The sequence below is a fragment of the Pleurodeles waltl genome, chromosome 3_1 (genome assembly GCF_031143425.1).
Source record: "Pleurodeles waltl isolate 20211129_DDA chromosome 3_1, aPleWal1.hap1.20221129, whole genome shotgun sequence".
Lineage (NCBI taxonomy): Eukaryota > Metazoa > Chordata > Amphibia > Caudata > Salamandridae > Pleurodeles > Pleurodeles waltl.
This window is the reverse complement of record NC_090440.1, coordinates 544,413,743-544,438,354: the sequence shown is the minus strand read 5'-3', so window position 1 is coordinate 544,438,354 and position 24,612 is coordinate 544,413,743. Positions and strand designations below refer to the sequence as shown.

Here is a 24,612-nt window from a genome sequence, read left to right as displayed (position 1 = left end):
TGGTCCTGGGCTTGGCGGCCTTATAGGGAAATCTACCAAACCCAGACATTGCTGGAAACTAGCACCCGGGGGAGTCCACGGAGGTGTGGCTTGTGTGGACTCCCCAAGGTTTTCTTACCCAGAATACCCTGCAAAGGTGAAATGTTGAATAAAAACTCTATTTTTTCTTGCATTTCTACCACACAAACTACAGGAATATGCTGGGACCCACAAAATTCCTATCACTCAGCGTTTCCCCACCTGTCCTGACAAAAACACTACCCACTTGAGTGCCTGTACCTAGTAACTGCATCAGGAATAGATCACCCCAGGGTCCATAATTGCCCTCATGCAAGGACTAACATTGACCGTTGTGTGATCCATTCTTGTCACGGGCATTAGGCCTACCCACACAAGTGAAGTACCATTTTTATCGGGAGACTTGGAGGAATGCTGGGGGATAGGACGTTTGTGGCTCCTCTCAGATTCCAGAACTTTGCAGCACCAAAATATGAGGAAAGAGTGTTTTTTAGCCCAATTTTGAGGTTTGTAAAGGATTCTGGGTAACAGAACCCAGTGACAGCCCCACAAGTCATCCCTATTCTGGATTCCCCTAGGTGACTACTTTCCATAAATGTATACGTTTGGTAGGTTTCCCTAGATGCAGGCTGAGCTACAGCCCAAAATCCACAGCTAGGCACTTTGCAAAAAAAAACAACAAAAAAACCCATAATTTTTCAATGGAAAAATGTGATGTGTCAACGTTGCAGTTTTGGGGCGTTTCCTGTCGCGGGCATTAGGCCTACCCACACAAGTGAGGTACCATTTTTATTGGGATACTTGGGGGAATCCTGAATGGAAGGAAGTTTGTGACTCCCCTCAGATTCCAGAACTTTGCAGCACCGAAATATGAGGTTTGCAAAGGATTCTCGGTGACCTAACCCATTGAGATCCCCACAAGTCACCCAATCTTGGATTCCCCTATGTGTCTGGTTTCCATAAATGTATAGGTTTGGTAGGTTCCCCTAGGTGCTAGCTGAGCTACAGCCCAAAATCTACAGCTATGAATTTTGCAAAAAACACATCATTTTTCAATAGAAAGATGTGATGTGTCCATGTTGTGTTTTGGGGCGCCTCCTATCCTGGGCACTAGGCCTATCCACACAAGTGAGGTACCATTTTTATCGTGAGACTTGGGGGAACACAGAATAGAAGAACAAGTGTTATTGCCAATTGTCTTTCTCTACATTTTTGCCTTCCAAATGTAAGGCAGTGTATAAAAAAGAAGTCATTTTGAGAAATGCCCTGTAATTCACGTGCTAGTATGGAGACCCCCAAATTCATAGATGTGCAATTAACCACTGCTTCTCAACACCTTATCTTATGCCCAATTCGGAAATTTGTAGGTTTCCTTGAAACCAATTTTTTAATCTTTATATTTTACCAAATGAATTGCTGTATACCCAGTACACAATGAAAACCCATTATAAGGTGCAGCTCATTTATTGGCTCGGAGTAGCTTGGGGTCTTGATGAACCTACAAGACCTATACATCCCTGCAGCCAGGAGGGTCCAGCAAACATAATGGTATATTACTTTCAAAATCTATTATAGTTGGAAAAAGTTACGGAAGAAAACAGTCAGAAAGGTTGTTTTTTTTTCAACTCAATGTTAATTTTTTTTATTTCAACTGTTCAATCTTGAAGGATCTACACAAATATCCCCTTTCTGAATTCAGAATTTTGTCTACTTTTCAGAAATGTTTAGCTGTCCTGGATCCACCATAGGTTTCACCCACATTTCTGTCACTAACTGGTAGGGGGCTGAAAGCACAAAAAATAGTAAAACTTGGGTTTGTCCCAGTAAAATGCCAAACTGCATTGAAAACTGTGTTTTTTTTATTAAAGTCTGTTGTTCCTGAAAGCTGGGAAGATGGTGATTGTAGGAAACTGGCACTTGTTGCAGTTACCCTCCTCCACCCACACTTTTTGCTTGATCTTGATGCTGACTTGACTGAGAGTATGCTAGGAGCCTGCTAACCAGGCCGCAGCACCAGAGTTCTTTGCCTAAAAATGTAGCATTGTTTCCACAAGTGGCACACCTCTGGCACACAGATAAGTCCCTTGTAAAATGTACCATTGGTACCAAGGGCCCTGTGACCAGGGAGGGTTCCTAAGGGCTGCAGCATGCGTTGTGCCACCCTAAGGGAACCCTCACCTAACACAGGCACACTGCCATTGCAGATTGTGTGTGTTGGTGGGGAGAAAAAGGCAAAGTCGACATGGCATCCCCTTCAGGGTTGCCATGCCCACAAAACCCTGCCTGTGGCATAGGTAAGTCACCCCTGGCCTTACAGCCCTAAGGCAGGGTGCACTATTCCACAGGTGAGGGCATAGCTGCATGAGCAATATGCCCCTATGGTGTCTAAGTCCATTCTTGGACATTGTAAGTGCAGTGTGGCCATATTACGTATATGGTCTGGGAGTTTGTCAGAACGAACTCCACAGTTCCATGATGGCTACACTGAATACTGGGAAGTTTGGTATCAAACTTCTCAGCGCAATAAACCCCCACTGATGCCAGTGTGAGATTTATAAAAAAATGCACACAGAGGGCATATTAGAGATGCCCCCTGTATTTTACAGAATCCTCTACTGTAGGACTGACTGGTCTGTACCAGCCTGGCACTAGCAGATGAGTTTCTGACCCCCTGGGGTGAGGGCCTTTGTGCCCTCTGAGGCCAGGAACAAAGCTTCACACCTCCCCCCTGCAGGAACTGTAACACCTGGCGGTGAGCCTCAAAGGCTAGTGGAGATGCCTGCCCCAGACAAATCCCCCACTTTGAGCAGCCAGTTTGGCGGGAAACTTGAGAAAAACAAGGAGTGACCACTTCATCTGGGATACCCCCCCTCCCCACCCCACCCCTCCAAGGTGTCCAGAGCTGAAGTGACCCCCTTCCTGCAGAAACCTCCATTTTGGTTTGAGGACAGGGACCAATAGGAATAGGAATGTGCCCCCCTCCCCAAAGGCAGCGGACACAAGGAAGGTGTAGCCATTTGCTACTACCCCCTGACCCTAACACGCCCCTAAATCTGAGATTTCAGGGCCACCCTGAACCCAGCTCACCAGATTCCTGGCGACCTACAAGAAGAAGAAGGAGGACTGCTAAGCTGAAAACCCCAGCAGAGAAGGAAGACAACAACTGCTTTGGCCCCAGCTCTATCAGCCTGTTTCCTGCTTCAAAGAACCTGCAGAAAGACCAGCGACCTCTGCCAACTCCAGAGGACTGCCCTGCACCCAAAAGGACCAACAACTCTTAAGGACAGCGGCTCTGTCTGAATAAACCTACAACTAAGGACTCCCACTTCACTCCAGATGCGCGAGTCCTGACTTCTGTGCACCCGACACCCACAGCCCGAGTCCAGGTGGTCCACCCAGCAAGAAAGGGTCCCCAGGTGATTGGGAGCGAGAGCCGGCCCTGGGTTGACTCTTCCAAATCTCCACGACAATGCCTGCAGAGGAAATCCCAAGGACACCACCACCACCCCACAACCGCAAGCTCCGGATGAAGATATCTGACGCCTAAATAACACACTGCACCTGCAGTCCCCAGGCCTTGGAGAAACTGACCCCCAGTGCAGCATCAACCAGCAGGCGGCCCGCCTCCCTGCCCAGCTGGTGGTTTTCCCCAGAAGCCCCCCTGGACCTAGTCTGCAGCCTCGGAGTGATCCCCTGGGCCCCTCATAGAGTTGCATTGAAAACCCAACGCCATGTTTGCACCCTGCACCCGGCCTCCCTAGTGCCTGTGAGAGTGCATGTTTGGTGCATACTTGGAGCCCCTCCAGTGCTCTCTTGAACCCACCTGGTCTGCCCTCTGAGTCACGGGTACTTACCTGCTGGCTGACCGGATTCCGAGTACCCACTATCTCCACAGGAGCCCACATTAATTTGGTTCCTCTTTGACCTCTGCACTTGAATGGCCCTGTGTTTGCTAGTGGTGGGTGTTGGGGTTAACTTGAACCCCTAACGGTGGACTACCTGAACCCTGGAGATAAGAACTGTAAGTTCAATACTTACCTTTAAGACTGTACTATCTTTTCTTCCCCCTGGAACTGTTGAAGAATGCAGTGTCCACTTTTAAAATAGCTTTTTGCCATTTTAAGAAAAACTGTATGCATTGTCGATTCTATTCCAAGTCCTGATCATATCTAGAAATAAATTAACAAAACATATTTTTCTATATAAAATCCTATTGGTCTGGAGTTAAGTCATTGAGTGTGTGTTTCTTCTATTGCTTGTGTGTGTACCACAAATGCTTAACACTACCCCCTGATAAGCCTAACTGCTCGACCACATTACCACAAATAGAGCATTAGTATTATCTATTTCAGCCTCTGTCAAGCCTCTGCGGAATCCCTGGACTCTGTGCATACTATATCTCATTTTGATATAGTATATACAGAACCAACTTCCTACAGTGATTTTATTACTGCAAACTTCATAGATCCCATTTTCGGGGGAAACAGATGGTTTCTTCTGCAGCACTTTTTTCCCATTCCTCCCCCCCCCCCCCCCCACCCCCCCCCCAAAACAATTTTTGCCTGTATTTTGGCTAATTTCTCGGTCTCCTCCAGGGGAACCCACAATCTGTGGATACCTTTTGGGACCACAGGATGTTAGGGGAAAAAGGATGAAAATTTGGTGTGGATAGCTTATGTGGACAAAACGTTATGGGGGGCTTAAGCGCGGACTACCCCAAATAGCCAAAAAAGGGTCTCCGCACTGGGATGGGGTTTTGGGGGCAGAGGCCCAGCAGCTTAGGGGTTAATCAGTTAGGATGCCCTCTGGTCAACAGTTTATTCGTCAATATTTTGGCATTATCAAAGTAATCCTCCTTATTTGTGCAACTCATTTTAATGCAAATAAACTGGCCAAACGGGAGGTTTTCTTTGAGGGACCTTGGGTGTCCGCTAGTAAAATGTAAAAGTGTATTACGATCTTTTGACTTTGTATACAAAGTGACATATAGACCCTCACTATGTATCGGTTTATTTATGTCTAATTTTTTTTTATCTTTTCTGCATTAAAGGATAGCGTGAATCTGAGGTCTGGAGTACAATGGCTCATCCAGTCATGGAACTCCCTTAATTCTGTCTCTGATCCTGTCCATGCCAAAAAGATATAGTGTAAGACTCTATATCATTCCTTGATGTTCTGCAAGTTTGTTGTCAATGCCATATATCCATTTATCCTAATAAAAGGACATAAACAAATTTGCTAATTGTGTGGCAAAGCAATAGCCCATTTCTACACCCTTAATTTGTAAAAATAGGTCATTTTTAAAACAAAACATTTTTTTAACGCAAATAGTGGCTAAATCTACCCAAAATTCAGTCGGTACCTTATGTGTCTGGGCCTACTGTTCAAGGTTGCTGTAAGGACTGCAAGTGCTTCATCCTGAGGGATATTAGTATATAGTGCTTCTATGTCAAGCGTTACTAATAAGTCTGTCAATTAGTCGAATGGTTATTGATAAAGTCCATTGTGTCCCTCACATATGCACTGGTTTCTGGCAGAGAAATTAATAACCCCATACATTAAAAGCCTATCTTTGAAGACCCTTCAAAAGAAATAATGTATTCACTTTTATTTACATAACTTGGGAAACGCAGATATAATACAGGCTGTGATAAATTTTATATATGCTGCTTTTGGAATCCTAAATATGTATCAATAATGTTTTATTAATTTAATGATCATGAAATTTGTATGTTTGTATTTATTGAATGTCTTTTATGGTCTATTTTGTACCGAATAAAGTAAATTGATGATGCTGATGATGTATTCAGTCAAACAGCTCACACAAAAAGCACAAGATACAGAATGGATTTGTACTAAAGAGTTTTAATTTTTTAATTCGAATCAAAATAGAACACCAGTAATGTATATAGTGCTGAAGATACATAAAAACATAAATGTTCCACCTGGGAGACCTATCATATCAGCATGTGGGTCTATTCTAGAACCATTGTCCCAGTATGTGGATGTGTTTCTCAAACCCTTTGTGCCAGAAACCAGGGCATATGTGAGGGACACAATGGACTTTATCAATAAAGAGGGAGGAAGACCATTCAACCAATTGACGTGCTTATTAGTAAAGCCTGCTATAGAAGCACTGTATATTAATATCCCTCAGGATGAAGCACTTGCAGTCCTTACAGCAGCCTTGAAGAGTAGACCCAGGCCACATAAGGTACCGACTGAATTTTTGGTAGATGTACCCACACTTTGCCTAAACCTTTCCCCCCCCCCCCCCCCCCACCCCCACCCCAAAAAAAACTTTCTTGCATTGAAAAATGACCTATTATTACAAATTAAGGGCATAGCAATGGGCGGTTGGTTCGCCCCAGAATTAGCAAATTTGTTTTTTGAAGATAAATGGATATATGGCATTGACAACATATACTTGCAGCACATCAAGGAATTGTATAACATTTTTTACACAATATCTTTTTAGTATGAACAGGATCAGAGGCAGAATTAAGGGAGTCCCACGACTGTTGAACAGTCTTACTCCAGACCTCAGATAAACGCTATCCTTTAATGCAGAAAAGATCAATTTCTTAGACATATATTTCTATACAAGTAGTGAGGGTCTATTTGTCAGTTTGTTAACAAAGCCAACACACCCAGGTCCCTCAAAAAAAAACTCACATTTGGCCAGTTTCTTCGCATTAGAAGGAATTGCACAAATAAGAAGGATTACTTTGATAATACCAAAATATTGATGAGTAAACTGTTGACCAGAGGGTATCCTAAAAAACTAATTAAAAGATCACACAGAAGGGCTTGGTTTACACCAACATTGCTGAATCCTAAGAATAAAGCAGATGTTACACCTTTGACTTGTGTCCTTGCATATAGACCAAAGGCAAACAAAATAAAAAGGATCATTAAGAGATATTGGGCAACCATCTCTGATTTGTAAATGTCATTCCCCAAGTGTGCCTTTAAAAAGGGTAAAAACATTAAACAGAAATTGATAAGAGCTGCAAGACCAGTCAACAAACCAAGGTACATACCTACAATAATGGGCTTTCCACTGGTGGTAGGACACTATAGATGCCAAAATTGCACAGCATGTAAATTCACAGCAGATACCAAAAGTATCACTATCAATGGTATTAGCTACAATCAAACAAAATTCTCTAACCTCGAAACAAAAAGTGTTGTCTACTGTATCAAATGCTGGTGTGATTTGACATGCCGAGGACTTACAACACAGCCTGTTAAAACAAGAGTATTGCAACACAGATCACACATTAAGTATGGCGCACAGGGTGCTCTCTTGGTTGAACATTTAAAGGAGATGAATCATACAGAAAATATTAGTTGGTCGGTTCTATTTGTTGTAAAAAATAAATAAACAACAAAACTCTGTTACCATTTTTAATAGAATTGAGGCCATGCTAATAGAGAAATTCCAAGCTGCACGAAATGGATGAAATGATCTGGATGAAATATGGTCACTAATCTAATACCTGTTAGGTAACCCTCTTTAAGGTGGTTGATAAAGGACAAGGAATGTATTAAATGTGGTTTGTTTTACATGGTACAAAAAGCAAAAGCAGTTTTGCTATGCATATTACCAGTAATAAATAGTTGATTCATATCTAGGAGAATACCAGGGCTGTGATGATGAAATGCCACATACATTTGAGGATTGTATAGTTGATTTTCTATAAAAGAAATATGTGCATGATTTAATTCATGTGGAGCCATTTTTTTTAATGCCATTTCATTTACAACTGGATTGGTCTAATTTTGTAGAGGGTTTGCCCTTCTCTTAATAAACAATATACGGGATCCATGTTCACAAATAGTCAACCATGCCATAAATTCAGTTTCTAAATCTAACTGATGACGGGCGACACCCCTTCGTAGTTTGATCAGATGCCAGAATTGGAACTACACATATCACCCGATGTTTCTACATTTAAATATGGTCACAACTTATTTCAGTCTCTGTGGAGTCACCTCCTCTATGTTTACTATAAGAAGTAGTTCAGACAAGGGCAGTAGAGTTGAGAGACGCACTCACCACGTTGGTGGTAGTCAGGTGTGATTTTGAGATTAGAAAATCCCGCCATCCCCGTAAGGTGAAAAAAAAAAAAAGGGGGGCGGGGGTATCTACTTCCAAACAAAGACAACACATGCCTCAATTTTTTGATTGAGATGTGCAGGAAACTGATAGTTAATACTTATTTTTTTATTTTTTTTAAGTCTTTTGCCTTAGTCCAATGGATTGCTCCCTGGCCCCAAGAATTGCATTGTTAACAATTGAGACCTCATTCATGTTAGGTTCAAATCCATTTGGATTTACTTGGCCAACACAGCTGTTCGTTTGTCGCTTTTAATTCATATGGAGTGGTAATTTCTGTATCTCATAAAGTTTGGGGTGAGTGGATTGATTTGATTTATATTTTCCATTCCTCTTTCGCCTCACAACAGTGGCATGTCAGGGTTTGCATGTACACTGCATGCACACCGCACTGGCTATTACTGAGGCTGATGATGGATTCTTTGGTTGCATGTAGATACCGCGAACACCATAGGGTCTATACATTTGTTTCACTACTTGACTTTATGGATTTATTAAGAGAGGTGCTCCCCAACAAGATGTGGAAGATGAATTCTTTCTTACTGTACATATGCTTTTAGGTGTTTTAATTGATGTATGATTTTTATATGTTTTTAATAGGTCTGATGAATTTTTCCTTGTCTTCCAATGTCCTGATGAGGCTGAATACTAAAGGCTGACACGCATCGACAATCTTTTGAAAGGAGTCTGTAAAAATGTAAGTCTTAGTTAGAATAGACATAGCCAGGTGAAAAAGGAGGACATTGGGCCCAGAAACCATGGCATATGTTGGACTACCTGAGGTGGATTTATGCACTGAAGGATTGGTCGCAACCACATAGTATGGAACTTTTTGGGAACGCACAAGTTAATCTATAAAAAAAAAAATTATGTGATATCTTTGTATTGGATATTTCTCATATTGTGTTTGTTATATTATGTATGTTTGTATTAAGTATACATGTTTTAAACATTTCAAATGCTTTACTCTCTTGGCGGTGGTGAGCAGTGGAAATGTTCTTTTGCAGGTGTTATAAAAAATGAATTGAAGGAATAAACATAACGCCAGAGACAATTAAGAGGGTCATTGAAAATAATTCAATTGATCTCTGTTTCATTTTTGCTTTAGGACCGAAAATCCCACAACTTCAGAGAATAATTTCCACAATGGCCTGGAAGCCATTGCCGCCTGGATGAAAGATATCTGCCTCAAGCTAAACTGAGACAAGACCGAGATCCTCATCCTGGGACCCTCCCCATCAGCCAGGAAAGACTCCTGGTGGCCATCCACCCTCTGCACACCCCTCATCTCCCCCTCCACCACACCGATATCACAGACGGAACCCTCTGCTTCATCCTGGACTCATCGCTCAACATGACCCGCCAAGACAACTCAGTCGCATCCTCCTGTTTTCACACTCTCCTTCTGCTCCGGAAAATCTACAAATGGATCCCAAAGGAGTGCTGCAGAACCGTGACTGGTTACCAGCAGACTGAACTGTGGCAATGCCCTCTATGCCTGCACCACCCAGAAGAACATGAAGTAACTACTGCACATCCACAACGCTTCCACCAGACTCATCCTGGACGTCCCCCTCCACGAACACATCTCCAATCACCTATGAGACCTCCACTGGATTCCTATTGAGTAAAGGATTAACTTCAAACTCCTCGTACATGCATACAAGGCCCTCGATGACCCAGGCCCCACCTACTTCAACCACTGCATCACCTTCTACTCCCCCACCAGACCTCTCCGCTCAACAATTACTAGCCACCGTACCCCACATACAAAAGACCTTGGCTGGTGGAAGATCCTGCATTTGTTCAGGAAGGACCTTAAAACCCGGCTCTTCAACTGAAGCTCAGAGGAACAAACCTCCCTCAGCGCCTTGAAACCCTTACAGGTGAGTAGCTGCGCTTTATAAACTTTTATTTGATTTGAATGTGATAGCCCAGAATCTGCAGGTTGTATGGGCATCACCCTCCATATTGTTGTTTAGGGATAATTTAGGCAGCTCTGCAAATCAACAAACCTGAATCATAAAAGGACGCCAACTTGAAACAAATCGCCTTGCCCGTAGGCGGGCGAGCGGGAGTGCCTAAAAGGCAAAATAGAATTTTTCTAGTGGCAAAGAAAATCCTTGAAACAGAGTTGGAGGGGGCTCCTCCTTTTGCTGACTAAGAACACGGTCAATTTCCAACAGAAATTGGGCAGAGTCATTTGGGGGATAGCTACATGGGTGAATAGGCAGCAGGCGAGCGGTGCAGTACAGACATAAGTAAAGACAGGAGGGCAAAGCGCAGTGAAGAAAAGACATTAAGAGGTTTATGATCATGAGAATGAAGGAGCAGAGGCATGTATCTGAAATGTGCACTAATGGGGCAGGTTCACAGAAGAGGTGAAAGTGCAGGGCAGAAGGACGAAGGGATTGGAAACAGGATGTACCTTGGGATCATGGTTGGGAAGGTAAGGGGTGAAGGATAGATAGCACAACTTCATATAAAATAAGGCACCTTCCCCTGTGGAATGTGCAAGAATAGGTGTGCGGAGGCCATACTATATCTCCCATTAGGTGAGTATTTCCGACCAAGCACCCACTGGAGCGCAATAGAAAACACATACAAACTAGCAAAGTCACCATAAAGGATATTTTTTTTTTCTGCGCCCTCGCACACCTTCCCTCGAGTAGTCTTTTGCAGGTTTCTGCAGGTAAATGCACATACATACTGCCACATTCAGTCCTAAGGGTTATGAGGGACTCCCCCTGAAGACTGACTGCGTGCGTGTTCACGAGTTGCTCAGCCCCGTCTACAAATCAACTGAGCTACCTTTACAAGGAAATAGTCCTTGGATCAGCACCCTCAGTCCTGCTAACCTATGTTGATACGTGCTGCTGTAGAACCCACCTCTTCTGCCCCATCCGCTTGTTTTAGTTTTTTTTCTTGGATGTTTTCCTTATTTTCAATCTCCCCCTAAAGAGGCAGATGTGGAAAATATGTGGGTAGTTTGCGAAATATCTGAAGTCCTTTGTACCTCCTCAATAACCCAATTCTTCATTAAACAATAAGCAGGATTGTGGACTTTGGGACAATGAGATCATCCTTTAATTTTCGCTGCTTCAATTGACCCAGTTGTGTGCAGAGCACCGACATTAAGTGGTATATAAAACATATTTACATTGAATTTCTTTGTTTGCCCTTATTGTGCGGACCATTGTGCCAAATTAACGATGTGCAAATATTTTTGTGCGAAAAATATGAACCTGGTTACCTGCAGCTAGTAGCTGGTTGGTGGTGGAGCACACTTCGGTGGCCTTGCGATGCCAGCTGTCCACCTAAGAGAAGCAAAACACTGGGAATCAGCACACGGTGCAACTTCGTCAGCAAACCCCGCGCGCGTCCAAAGGCAGGAGGAGCCTATTCTTTTAATAGGGCGATCAAAAACAGATTTGCAAACTCGGGTGGCTACCGCAGCTTTCTGATAATTTAATACATTGTAAAATAACTTTATTTTGGAAATTGAAGTCTTCTGGGCAGCGACTTGGCAGTAGGAGCCCATCTTTCTGAAAGGGGAGAGTGTGATGTTAAACACTGATGACGTAAGAGCCTGACGTGTTAAGCACTGCGACTGCATGTAGTCTTTCCCAGGGCTACTGGACGCCTGAAAACGTGCATCAATGTATATACAGCGTCAATCCCGGAATCCAGCAGCCCTGTCCCGTTAAAACAGACCACAGAGGTGTAGATTACACATCGGCAGCTCTCCTTTTGTGTTTCACTGAGCGCCGCCGGCACGAGGGCAGGAGAGACGACGCAATGGATGGACTCTTTTTGGGATTTGATAATTCTATAGGCGTGTGGGCCTGAGACAGGCATATCCTAGGCACCCTTGTGAAACTTTCTGTGAATCAATAGTCACACATTAGATCTAATCGTTTGCAAGGCTAGTAACGTTGGGAGAGTGAACCTTTTGTCATGCTTAGGAACGTGCAGGCGAGTTGATGGAACTATCGGGAATGGGGGCATTATAAATCCCAGGCCTATAGAAATGATCAGCTGTTAAGGTTTATGGCGGTTCTGTGACGGTCTTTTCAGTCTTTAGAAGGAGATCGCGGTATTCATGAAACCCATATACAGGGAGTGCAGAATTATTAGGCAAATGAGTATTTTGACCACATCATCCTCTTTATGCATGTTGTCTTACTCCAAGCTGTATAGGCTCGAAAGCCTACTACCAATTAAGCATATTAGGTGATGTGCATCTCTGTAATGAGAAGGGGTGTGGTCTAATGACATCAACACCCTATATCAGGTGTGCATAATTATTAGGCAACTTCCTTTCCTTTGGCAAAATGGGTCAAAAGAAGGACTTGACAGGCTCAGAAAAGTCAAAAATAGTGAGATATCTTGCAGAGGGATGCAGCACTCTTAAAATTGCAAAGCTTCTGAAGCGTGATCATCGAACAATCAAGCGTTTCATTCAAAATAGTCAACAGGGTCGCAAGAAGCGTGTGGAAAAACCAAGGCGCAAAATAACTGCCCATGAACTGAGAAAAGTCAAGCGTGCAGCTGCCACGATGCCACTTGCCACCAGGTTGGCCATATTTCAGAGTTGCAACATCACTGGAGTGCCCAAAAGCACAAGGTGTGCAATACTCAGAGACATGGCCAAGGTAAGAAAGGCTGAAAGACGACCACCACTGAACAAGACACACAAGCTGAAACGTCAAGACTGGGCCAAGAAATATCTCAAGACTGATTTTTCTAAGGTTTTATGGACTGATGAAATGAGAGTGAGTCTTGATGGGCCAGATGGATGGGCCCGTGGCTGGATTGGTAAAGGGCAGAGAGCTCCAGTCCGACTCAGACGCCAGCAAGGTGGAGGTGGAGTACTGGTTTGGGCTGGTATCATCAAAGATGAGCTTGTGGGGCCTTTTCGGGTTGAGGATGGAGTCAAGCTCAACTCCCAGTCCTACTGCCAGTTCCTGGAAGACACCTTCTTCAAGCAGTGGTACAGGAAGAAGTCTGCATCCTTCAAGAAAAACATGGTTTTCATGCAGGACAATGCTCCATCACACGCGTCCAAGTACTCCACAGCGTGGCTGGCAAGAAAGGGTATAAAAGAAGGAAATCTAATGACATGGCCTCCTTGTTCACCTGATCTGAACCCTATTGAGAACCTGTGGTCCATCATCAAATGTGAGATTAACAAGGAGGGAAAACAGTACACCTCTCTGAACAGTGTCTGGGAGGCTGTGGTTGCTGCTGCACGCAATGTTGATGGTGAACAGATCAAAACACTGACAGAATCCATGGATGGCAGGCTTTTGAGTGTCCTTGCAAAGAAAGGTGGCTATATTGGTCACTGATTTGTTTTTGTTTTGTTTTTGAATGTCAGAAATTTATATTTGTGAATGTTGAGATGTTATATTGGTTTCACTGGTAATAATAAATAATTGAAATGGGTATATATATTTTTTTGTTAAGTTGCCTAATAATTATGCACAGTAATAGTCACCTGCACACACAGATATCCCCCTAACATAGCTAAAACTAAAAACAAACTAAAAACTACTTCCAAAAATATTCAGCTTTGATATTAATGAGTTTTTTGGGTTCATTGAGAACATGGTTGTTGTTCAATAATAAAATTAATCCTCAAAAATACAACTTGCCTAATAATTCTGCACTCCCTGTAGGCTGAAAGGGGTAATATCTGCCCATTCTGTAATTCCTCTCATTTATGGGACATGGGTAGAGATGCCATATTTCTCGCAAATTACTGGTTTTGACAACACTGCTGTTTGTTAAATAACAGGAGCCATTGTAGCAAATGAGGAAACTGAGACTTTGTTAGGTGTGGGTATATTACTTCACTGAAAAACTCTGGTGAAAAGCTGTGTTGCATGGTAATATGGAATGGGGAGCAGTACCCCTGCTTTGGGAATTAAATTATAGAAGACCAGTCCGAAAAACTCCATCATTAAGAAAACATGTTTAAGGTTTGACTGACGATTTGACACAACAGTTGCACAAAAGTCGGTGAAATAAAAGCATTGAAAGAACACAATGAAGTGACGTTGTGGTTGGTTTAGAGACCTTAACGTGAAATTCACTTAAAAAACGGTTTAAAAAAAGACAGTCAAACGACAGTTATGGTGACAAAATGAAACTGGGAAACCACTGGAATTCACCAGTTCTGCTGAACCATACCTCACATACTAAATGCAATACTTGTGACTTCAGAAATGTATGCCTATTTTTATATTTAATATACTATTAAATTATATGTAGTCCAATACATTATATATTCAACTTTGTTTCATCAATAATGTGATATATGCTATCACCTGTAACATTGTCATTTGTAATTGCATTTGTCACATCAGGGGTGAGGTCATGAGCATTGCATTTGGTATGTGAATTATTGCTTACATGGCTGTACTTCGAGTTAAGGTTTGCAGAGCTCACCATAGCCTGTAGATTTCAGTGGTTATTCAGTGTTAATTCATAATCATAACTGTATTTTACTGTGTTTTTAAGTACTAGGGGAAGGGGTAAAACTGCAGATATGAACCATCCCTGCCCGCACCTCCAATTTTGCGATTTCACAGAGACCATTGTACTCAACCTTTGGCCACGCACAATAGGCACTGGGAACAAGGTGCAGCCTTTCTCCTCACCCTGAACCCTGCTCCCACTGCATGTGTGCATGTCTTTGCCCATGCAGCATTTGTATGTGATGTAAAATATCTGTGGTATTAGGATATTGAGTGATTTGGGGTGTGTACAAGAAAGGAAAGTACAAGAAATGTTTCAAGACCTCCATCTCTTTGTCCAGTGATGTTACTGATTAGGCCAGTTGGGATGCCAAGTGTAAGGCCAAGCCAAGGGCACATTTGGTTTTCTGTGGTTTGTAGGCTTTTTTCATTGTAAGAATAACATCACTTTAACAGTATTTTATGGACATTTCTAAGGTTTTTATAAGCAGATGTTAATTTCTTAGAAATAAATGCAATCATGATCTACCTCTAACAAAGATTTTTAAATGATTTTAATTTTGACTGCGTCTCTCAGGCCTCATTGCCCCCTAATGAGCAGTGAAGCTGTGTCTGAGTGTACATCCTGCCCTACTGCCCAGTCCCACCCCTGCCCCATCTCACGTAGACCAGCTGACCATCACCGTTAGCAATGCATAGCAGATTTGCCCACTCCATCGAAACCAGCAGCCCACAGCGTACTTCTTGCAGATTCATCAAGTAGAACGAAAGTTAGAAGCAAAACTAACATGCCTCTTGATTGTAAACTACACCATCTTTGTTTTGTCATTCAGCTCACTCAAGGTTCAAAAAATGCATTTCTAAGGGACACAATGAATACTGTACCCGTGACTAGAAAGTTGCTCTGCTGGAAATAAGATGTACCCAATATTCACAATTTACAGTTACATCCTCTCCTGACCCTTAATTACCCAGAAAAAATAAATCTTCAACGGGGGTAGGCACAGGCATTCCCTTAGACGATGAGCATCTTGAAGAGATGCTTCCGGTGGTACTGACCTCTCGAGCGTTGGGAAAGCCGTTGACTGTGATGATTTTTTTGTAGAACTGAACAGAGGCCTTGGGGTATCGTGGTTTGTTTGTGTTCTTAAACTCGACGTAGTACAAGCCAAATCTTTCGGAGTAACCTTCATCCCACTCAAATTTGTCCAGCAGAGACCATGCTGTGTAAGACTTCACTTTCACTCCGTCCTTGATGGCTAGACATCAAGAGAGGTACGAGGTAGTTTAGTGTCAATTACCCACTGACAAGTTGTGATCTTTGCAAGTATACCCAGATCCGCAAAATATGCTCCTCATTAAACCCCCCCACTTCCATTATTACCTATTTACTCTTTCAGAATACCATTCAACTTAATTTTTTTTTTTTTTACGACATGAAAAATAGAGCTACTAGACATCGGAGTGCTGTACAAATGGAGGAAGAACAAGTTCAACAATGATAACAGAATACAATTAAATTAAAAAAGAACACTTCGTTATAGGTATATGACTTTAGGGTTAGGTAGAGCAGACCTATTCTACAAGGAAGAATGGCTGAAACCATAAGTGTAAGTTACTTCTTGAAAAGTTTAAAGTTGGGAAGAGTTCTGATTGATGGGTGGGCGGAGCTACAAATTCTGGGCGCATTTCTTGACTTTTCTTTCTTGAAGGCTGAATTTTCCAGCATCATGGTGTCCACTCTTTTCAGGGCGAGCTGCCTACCCGATGTGTTCAGTTTTGGCTAAGGAAGGCGCTTTGTAGGTGATACAGGTGAGCTTGAACTAGCATCTGGTTTCAGTTGGTGGCCATATCAGTGAGATCACTATTAGTGGTGATGCCTCATTTTCATAACCTAATGATGAGTCTGGCCACTGCATGAAGAGTTGCTTTGAGAGGCGCTACGTGGGTTTTGGGAATATTACAGAGAAAGAAATTGTGATAGTTGAATCTCAAGAACAATAGTACACTGGTTTTAAGCTTGAGATCAGCTTCCGGGGTCATTTTGCGTTGTGCTCTCTTCACTTGAGCAAAGTCGGGTGGTTTAGCACAGTTTATAATCTCTGGATTGTGATCAAGAGGGCCTGCATTTTTTATCTATTTTTGTATGGGTGTGGAGCAGCTAGGGCACTATGGCCCTCATTCTGACCCTGGCGGTCTTTGACCGCCAGGGCGGAGGACCGCGGGAGCACCGCCGACAGGCCGGCGGTGCTCCAATGGGGATTCCGACCGCGGCGGTAAAGCCGCGGTCGGACCGGCACCACTGGCGGGGTCTCGCCAGTGTACCGCGGCCCCATTGAATCCTCCGCGGCGGCGCAGCTTGCTGCACCGCCGCGGGGATTCCGACCCCCACTACCGCCATCCAGATCCCGGCGGTCGGACCGCCGAGATCCGGATGGCGGTAGGGGGGGTCGCGGGGCCCCTGGGGGCCCCTGCAGTGCCCATGCCACTGGCATGGGCATTGCAGGGCCCCCCGTAAGAGGGCCCCTACATGTATTTCACTGTCTGCTGCGCAGACAGTGAAATACGCGACGGGTGCAACTGCACCCGTCGCACAGCTTCCACTCCGCCGGCTCGATTCCGAGCCGGCTTCATCGTGGAAGCCTCTTTCCCGCTGGGCTGGCTGGCGGTCTGAAGGCGACCGCCCGCCAGCCCAGCGGGAAAGTCAGAATTACCGCCGCGGTCTTTCGACCGCGGAACGGTAACCTGACGGCGGGACTTTGGCGGGCGGCCTCCGCCGCCCGCCAAGGTCAGAATGAGGGCCTATGTGTAGAAACTGTTCTGAGAGGGTTGAGTTTGAGCTAATGGTACGTCATACAAACCTGAATTAAATTTTGCGCCTAGGCTACTGCAAATATGCCTTTGGAATGCAGAGTTTCATGTGTAGGTGAGTATCGTTGGTGAAGTGGCACAAGTAACTAGTGTTTCTCAAGAGACTGACTAGTGGTTCCATGTACAACTTAAATTGTGTAAGTGAGAGAACTGAGTTTATGGTACACCTTGGTCTAGTCTACTGGTGTAAGAAGTCATTCTTTTTTAATTTTGGTCTCTGTTATCCAGAAAGGATGTGCACCAATTTAGAACTGTATCCCCCAGGTCAATTATGTATCTAATGGTCTTTAACAGCGTGTGATGGTATTGAATGCCACTGAGCGGTCTAGAAAGATGAGGTGACAGGAGTCTTCTGAATTCAGAATCCTCAGGACATTGTCAGTAATATTTAGAATTGCCCATTACATGTACACCACTTCCTGAAGCCTCATGTTCACTCAGAAAATTGTTCTTGTTGATATATTGGTTGAGTTGTCTTGCTACACGGATTTTCAGCTTTTACAGAGTAATGGTGGGTTTGCGAACTGGACTGTAGTTACTGATATCATCAATATCTGCTCGTATTTTCTTCAGTAAGGAGATGTCTTGGCCGATTTTGAGGCAATCATGCACTTTCCCTTGAGAAAGCAAGTATTGAGCATACTCGTCAAAAACAGAGAGAGATGGAGTGTGAGATTTCCTTAAAGGTTGATGTTTTAATGGGTTCAGGAAAGTGAGAGGATGTTCTAGTTTTCATGATGATCTGTATGACCTCTGCAAGTGTGGTCCTGGCCCCTTGGTATACCTCTGTTAAAAAAAAAAAATAAAAAAAAATGTTGTCCAGAGATTTTCATTTTTGATTTGTATCAAGCAATTTAGCTTGAGTAGTCCATGCTAATCCGGGCCGATTATTTAATTTTTTACTGGACAACATTTTTATAAATGGCAGATGTGTTGCAGTGATGTAATATTTCAGGAACCATGAGACCTATATAATTTTTATTGGTGTCAAAACAGGTTTTTAGTGTCAAGTAGTTATATAGAGACAAAAAACAACTCCTCAGAGTAACCCTTCCGCCATTTTCGAAAATGCTGACTCTATAATGATGTGTTTTATCCATCATATTGGTAATTTGGTTCCTGGGGAGAGCAGAAGGGGAATCTGCATAACTGTTCTACAGGAATGGCTCACCATGGTGCTGCAACCAAAGCGCCTCTCGAAGTTCTTTACAATTGAACAAGCCCATAGGTCACTGGCCCCACCCCCGAAACCTGGAGCGCCACCTGGAGCAATGATCGCTTGTCTGTTTAATTTTCACGACAGAGACACTATTCTACTGAGTGCCCGGGTGAGAGGCCCACTATTATTTGAGTGCCACCCCATTTCCGTATATCCAGGTTACACCCACAGGGTTCAGGAGCAGAGGAAATCCTTTGTATCTGTCAATGCACTGCTGTGCCACCTCAATTTGAAGTACAGTGTTATGTTCCCTGTGAAACTGAGAGTACAGTTTGAGGGGAAAGTGCTGTCCTTCAATACTGTGGAGGTGGCCAGTGATTGGCTGTATTCCCAGGGCTCAAGAACCACTCTGATTCCGTCACAGGTGGGTTTGTCCCAACTGCCTGTGGGAGAATGTTTTGGACAGCCGTGGCGGAGACGTGGCAGCAGTGGAAGTACAGCAGCTGATAGACTGACCGAAAAAATTGTGGTTAACCCTGATGAACCTTTGTGGGATGAGGAGACGGAGCCAAACTTGACAGATACCTCACTGGAAATGCAATCAGACCAGATGCATGACATCGAGGACACTGCTCAACCCTGACCCATAACCCTGGTGGGCCATACAACAAACTGAACTGGGTACCATCAGCAGCACCATCAAGTACTGCACCTCTGGCCACCCTGGAGATGAGGCAATCACCCTTTAGGGGGACTTGCAGCAGGCCACAGAACTTTTTAACACTCTGTGAGTTAACTGATTAATCTTCCCATTATATGGGCAAATATTTTGAAATTCTTTTTCTCCTAATAAAGTAGGTTATGTTGCCCAGAGTGCCACAAACCAGAGGCTGGTAGCTCGGGAAGGAGGCTTCAGTGCTGCTTGCCTTGTACCCTCCCTGACGTCCCGACTTCCTGCAAAGCACAAGTAGCTCAAATAACTGAGGAAATAGTGTATGCTCTACAGTTTACTGGAGGAGGAGGAGGGTTTACCTCTTCTAGTTGTGGTATGGGTCTGGATTTTTTTGACTCGTATCTTGTCTAGGACTGGAAGGGGTGGGTGGGCAACAATGCCCAAGGGGAGGGAGGAGTTGGGTGAAATAACATTTTTTGTTTCACACCTGTTTGGGGAACTGATAATGTCTAGGTCTGTTTGTAATTACTGGGCTACACTGAGGATACCTGGATAGCGAGGCCAAGGGATGGCAGATGGGGGACACTTCAACAGATGACCACCACTCACTGTAGAGTATGGCTGCAAACCCGAGTAAAGTGGTTACATGGAATGTGAGGGGCTTAGCCCAGATTCAGAAACGGAGGAGAGTGCTTGAGTACTTTAGGCGCTACAGGATTGCAGTGGCGTATCTCCAGGATACTCTCTTGTGGGGAGATTGCATCCCAAGCCTGCGCAAACGCTGAAGATGTAAATATACCCCACCTCTTATTCCGGCTCTGCAAGAGGTGTGCTTATCTCTGTGGCCCCCGGGGTTCCATTTAAAAACAAAAATCACCTGGTGGACCCGGAGGGGAGATTTGTCCTATTGCATGGGTCCCTTGATGGCCAAGAACTGTGCCTCATCAACATCTATGCCCCCAACAATGACTGACTGCAATTTTTCTCTGGCACTCTGAACAAGTGGGACCTTATGTAGGGGCAGCTGTTGTGCTCGCAAGCAATAGTAATTTTGTCTTGGATGAGGAGCTGGACCGAGAGCCCCCCTATCTCAACACCAAACCCTGGCTGCGAACGTCTGGACATGCTGGAGGGACTTGCACTACAGAACGTGTGGTGCAAGAGACACCCTCTACAGAAAACATATACTCCAGTGACACACTTGCAGTCATTCGGATTACCGTTTAGTCTCAACAGATTTATCATCAGGGTGACCAACATCACTTAACCTCCCATGTACCTATCTGATCACTCCCCACTGTTGGTGAGCTTTAAAAGGGAAACTACCTGCCCGGCAATTCCCCTGTGGCTCCTCAAACCGGAGTCCCTGACAGATCCACATTTGCACAATTCTGGATACCCTAACACAATACTTCACAGACAATTGGAGCTCCACCACCAACAGGGGCCTCGAATGGGAGACCATGAAAGTGGTCCTTCATGGGACCTGCCTTACCACCTCTTATGGGGTGCGACACCAGCTAGAACAAGACATTCAGAAACGTGAAAAAGAATTAGGCAGACTAAAGGAGGCACTTTTCTTTGTTCGCCTGATCCTGGCTCCCTGGCAGACAGAGCGAACTGTGCTGCTGGAGGACTGGTGCCGGCTTGAAAAACACTGCTACACAGTGCATAGGCAGCATCTCCATGCAGAGGGGGGGGGCAAGACTGTTGAGGGGCCAGGGAGGGCCTGTTTGCCCACCTAATCCGATGGGATTTCCCAGATCCCACAATACCGACAATCTGTACTGACATGGGTAATATGGCACACTCCCAGAGTGTGATCAATAAAGTGTTTTATTCCCATTTCCGCGTAGTCCATGCCGAGGACCCACCCCCATTGGCAGAATGCTGTCGGCATTCATGCCGCATGTGCAGCTCCCATGCCTGGATACAGAGTTTAGAGATATGTTAGGCACTCCACTATCTAAGAAGGAAATTGTAGCGGCAATTAAACACCAAAAAACAGCAAAGACCCCGGGGAGCGACGGCCTCCCCAAAGAATTCTATTACAAATACGCAGACATCCTAGCCAAAAGATTACCGGAAGTTTATAATGAAGCAGTACTGCTTGGCACTTTACCGTCCTCCATCCCTGGGGCTGTGGTGGTCATGATCCTAAAATCAGGTAAAGAACCCACACTAACATCGGCCTACCAACCGATCTCCCTGCTGAATATGGATATGAAAAATCTTAGCAGTGCCCTGGCGGCTCCTTTGTTCCCCAGGATGTCTACTCTGACCCACCCGGACCAATCAGGATTTATCCCAAAGCGGAATACCTTACACAACCAAAGTCGCTTGCCCCTTGTCTACCATGCTCCACCACTGCTAACCGATGACTGTGCTCTGGCCCTATTAGACACTGAACAGGCATTTGATTCCCTGAACTGGGATTACCTATGGCACTTACTTTGAGTATTTGGTCTGGGACCTGGATTAATCCGCTGGAATCGCCTGGTCTTTGCTGACCTGTATGCATGGGCATGCTCCAGTGGGTATGGCTTGCGCCTTTTTGGTTGAGCAGGGGCACCAGATAAGGCTGCTCACTCTTGCCACTTCTTTTTGCCCTGGCTATGGAGCCATTAGCATCAACCTTGAGACACACATTACACTTATGGGGCATTATGCTAGGGGAGACTGTAGGAGGCTGGCCTGGCTTGTAGTGGGTACCAAGGGGTACTTACACTCTGTACCAGGTCCAGTTATCCCTTAGCTTAGGCTGAACTAGGAGACATGCAAAGCTCCTACTATACCACTGGTGCCATATGCACAATATCATAAGAAAACACAATACACAGATATACTAAAAATAAAGGTACTTTATTTTTATGACAATATGCCAAAAGTATCTCAGTGAGTACCCTCAGTATGAGGATGCCAAATATACACAAGATATATGTACACAATACCAAAAATATGCAGTAATAGCAAAAGGAAGTAATGCAAGCAATGTAAAGTTATAGTAGATTGCAATAGGAGCACATAGGTATAGGGTCAACACAAACCATATACTCCAAAAGTGGAATGCGAACCACGAATGGACCCCAAACCTATGTGAGCTTGTAGAGGGTCGCTGGGACTGTAAGAAAACAGTGAGGGTTAGAAAAATAGCCCACCGCAAGAACCTGAAAAGTAGGTGTAAAGTGCAGCTATATTCCCCAGAGAGCACAGAAGTCGTGATAGGGGAATTCTGCAAGGAAGACCAACACCAGCAATGCAACCAAAGTGGATTTCCGGACCTGAGTACCTGTAGAACAAGGGGACCAAGTCCAAGAGTCGCGACAATGTCGAGAGTGGGCAGATGCCCAGGAAATGCCAGCTGAGGGTGCAAAGGAGCTGCCACCGGATGGTGGAAGCTGTGGATTCTGCAAGAACGAAGAGGGCTAGAGACTTCCCCTTTGGAGGATGGATGTCCCACGTCGTGAAGAAGCTTGCAGAGGTGTTCCCACGCAGAAAGACTGCAAACAAGCCTTGCTAGCTGCAAGGGTCGCAGTTAGGGTTTTAGGATGCTGCTGTGGCCCAGGTGGGACCAGGATGTCGCCACTTGGATGAGGAGACAGAGGGGGCGCCTAGCAAGTCAGGGAGCCATCACTGAAGCAGGCAGCACCCACAGAAGTACCGGAACAGGCACTTGGAAGAGGAGTGAACCAGAGTCCACCCGAAGACACAAAAGGGAGTCCCACGACGCCGGAGGACAACTCAGAAGGTTGTGCACTGCAGGTTAGAGTGTCGGGGACCCAGGCTTGGGTGTGCACGAAGGAAATCCTGGAAGAGTGCACAGGAGCCGGAGCAGCTGCAAATCACGCGGTACCCAGCAATGCAGTCTAGCGTGGGGAGGCAAGGACTTACCTCCACCAAACTTGGACTGAAGAGTCACTGGACTGTGGGAGTCACTTGGACAGAGTTGCTGAGTTCCAGGGACCACGCTCGTCGTGCTGAGAGGGGACCCAGAGGACCGGTGATGAAGTCTTTTGTTGCCTGCGGTTGCAGGGGGAAGATTCCGTCGTCCCACAGGAGATTTCTTCAGAGCTCCTGGTGCAGAAAGGAGGCAAGCTACCCCCAGAGCATGCACCACCAGGAAACAGTAGAGAAGGCGGCAGGATCAGCGATACAAGGTTGCAGTAGTCGTCTTTGCTACTTTGTTGCGGTTTTGCAGGCGTCCTGAGCAGTCAGCGGTCGATCCTTTGGCAGAAGGTGAAGAGAGAGATGCAGAGGAACTCGGATGAGCACTTGCATTCGTTATCTAAAGAATTCCCCAAAGCAGAGACCCTAAATAGCCAGAAAAGGAGGTTTGGCTACCTAGGAAGGAGGATAGGCTAGCAACACAGGTAAGAGCCTATCAGAAAGAGTCTCTGACGTCACCTGCTGGCCCTGGCCACTCAGAGCAGTCCAGTGTGCCAGCAGCACCTCTGTTTCCAAGATGGCAGAGGTCTGGAGCACACTGGAGGAGCTCTGGGCACCTCCCCTGGGAGGTGCAGGTCAGGGGAGTGGTTACTCCCCTTTCCTTTGTCCAGTTTCGCACCAGAGCAGGGCTGGGGGATTCCTGAACCGGTGTAGACTGGCTTATGCAGAGGTGGGCACCATCTGTGCCCATCAAAGCATTTCCAGAGGCTGGGGGAGGCGGCTACTCCCCAGCCCTGACACCTTTTTCCAAAGGGAGAGGGTGTGACACCCTCTCTCTGAGGAAGTCCTTTGTTCTGCCTTCCTGGGCCAAGCCTGGCTGGACCCCAGGAGGGCAGAAACCTGTCTGAGGGGTTGGCAGCAGCAGCTGCAGTGAAACCCCGGGAAAGGTAGTTTGGCAGTACCCAGGTCTGTGTTAGAGACTCGGGGATCAAGGAATTGTCTCCCCAATGCCAGAATGGCATTGGGGTGACAATTCCATGATCTTAGACATGTTCCATGGCCATGTTCGGAGTTACCATTGTGACGCTATACATAGGTAGTGACCTATGTATAGTGCACGCGTGAAATGGTGTCTCCGCACTCACAAAGTCCGGTGAATTTGCCCTGAACGATGTGGGGGCACCTTGGCTAGTGCCAGGGTGCCCACACACTAAGTAACTTAGCACCCAACCTTCACCAGGTGAAGGTTAGACATATAGGTGACTTATAAGTTACTTAAGTGCAGTGGTAAATGGCTGTGAAATAACGTGGACGTTATTTCACTCAGGCTGCAGTGGCAGGCCTGTGTAAGAATTGTCAGAGCTCCCTATGGGTGGCAAAAGAAATGCTGCAGCCCATAGGG

General features: G+C 45.1%; 1 protein-coding gene across 4 annotated transcripts in view; it reads right to left on the bottom strand.

Moving 5' to 3' along the window:
- LCTL (lactase like) overlaps positions 1-24,612 on the bottom strand; it is a 168,795-nt gene that overhangs the window by 52,033 nt on the left and 92,150 nt on the right. For all 4 annotated transcript variants that reach the window (XM_069222881.1, XM_069222879.1, XM_069222880.1 and 1 more), the window contains exons 13-14: positions 15,682-15,881; positions 11,394-11,457 (exon numbers count right to left, since the gene is read on the bottom strand). In XM_069222881.1, the coding sequence (XP_069078982.1) occupies positions 11,394-11,457; positions 15,682-15,881 (264 nt within the window). The remainder of the gene's footprint in view (positions 1-11,393; positions 11,458-15,681; positions 15,882-24,612) is intronic.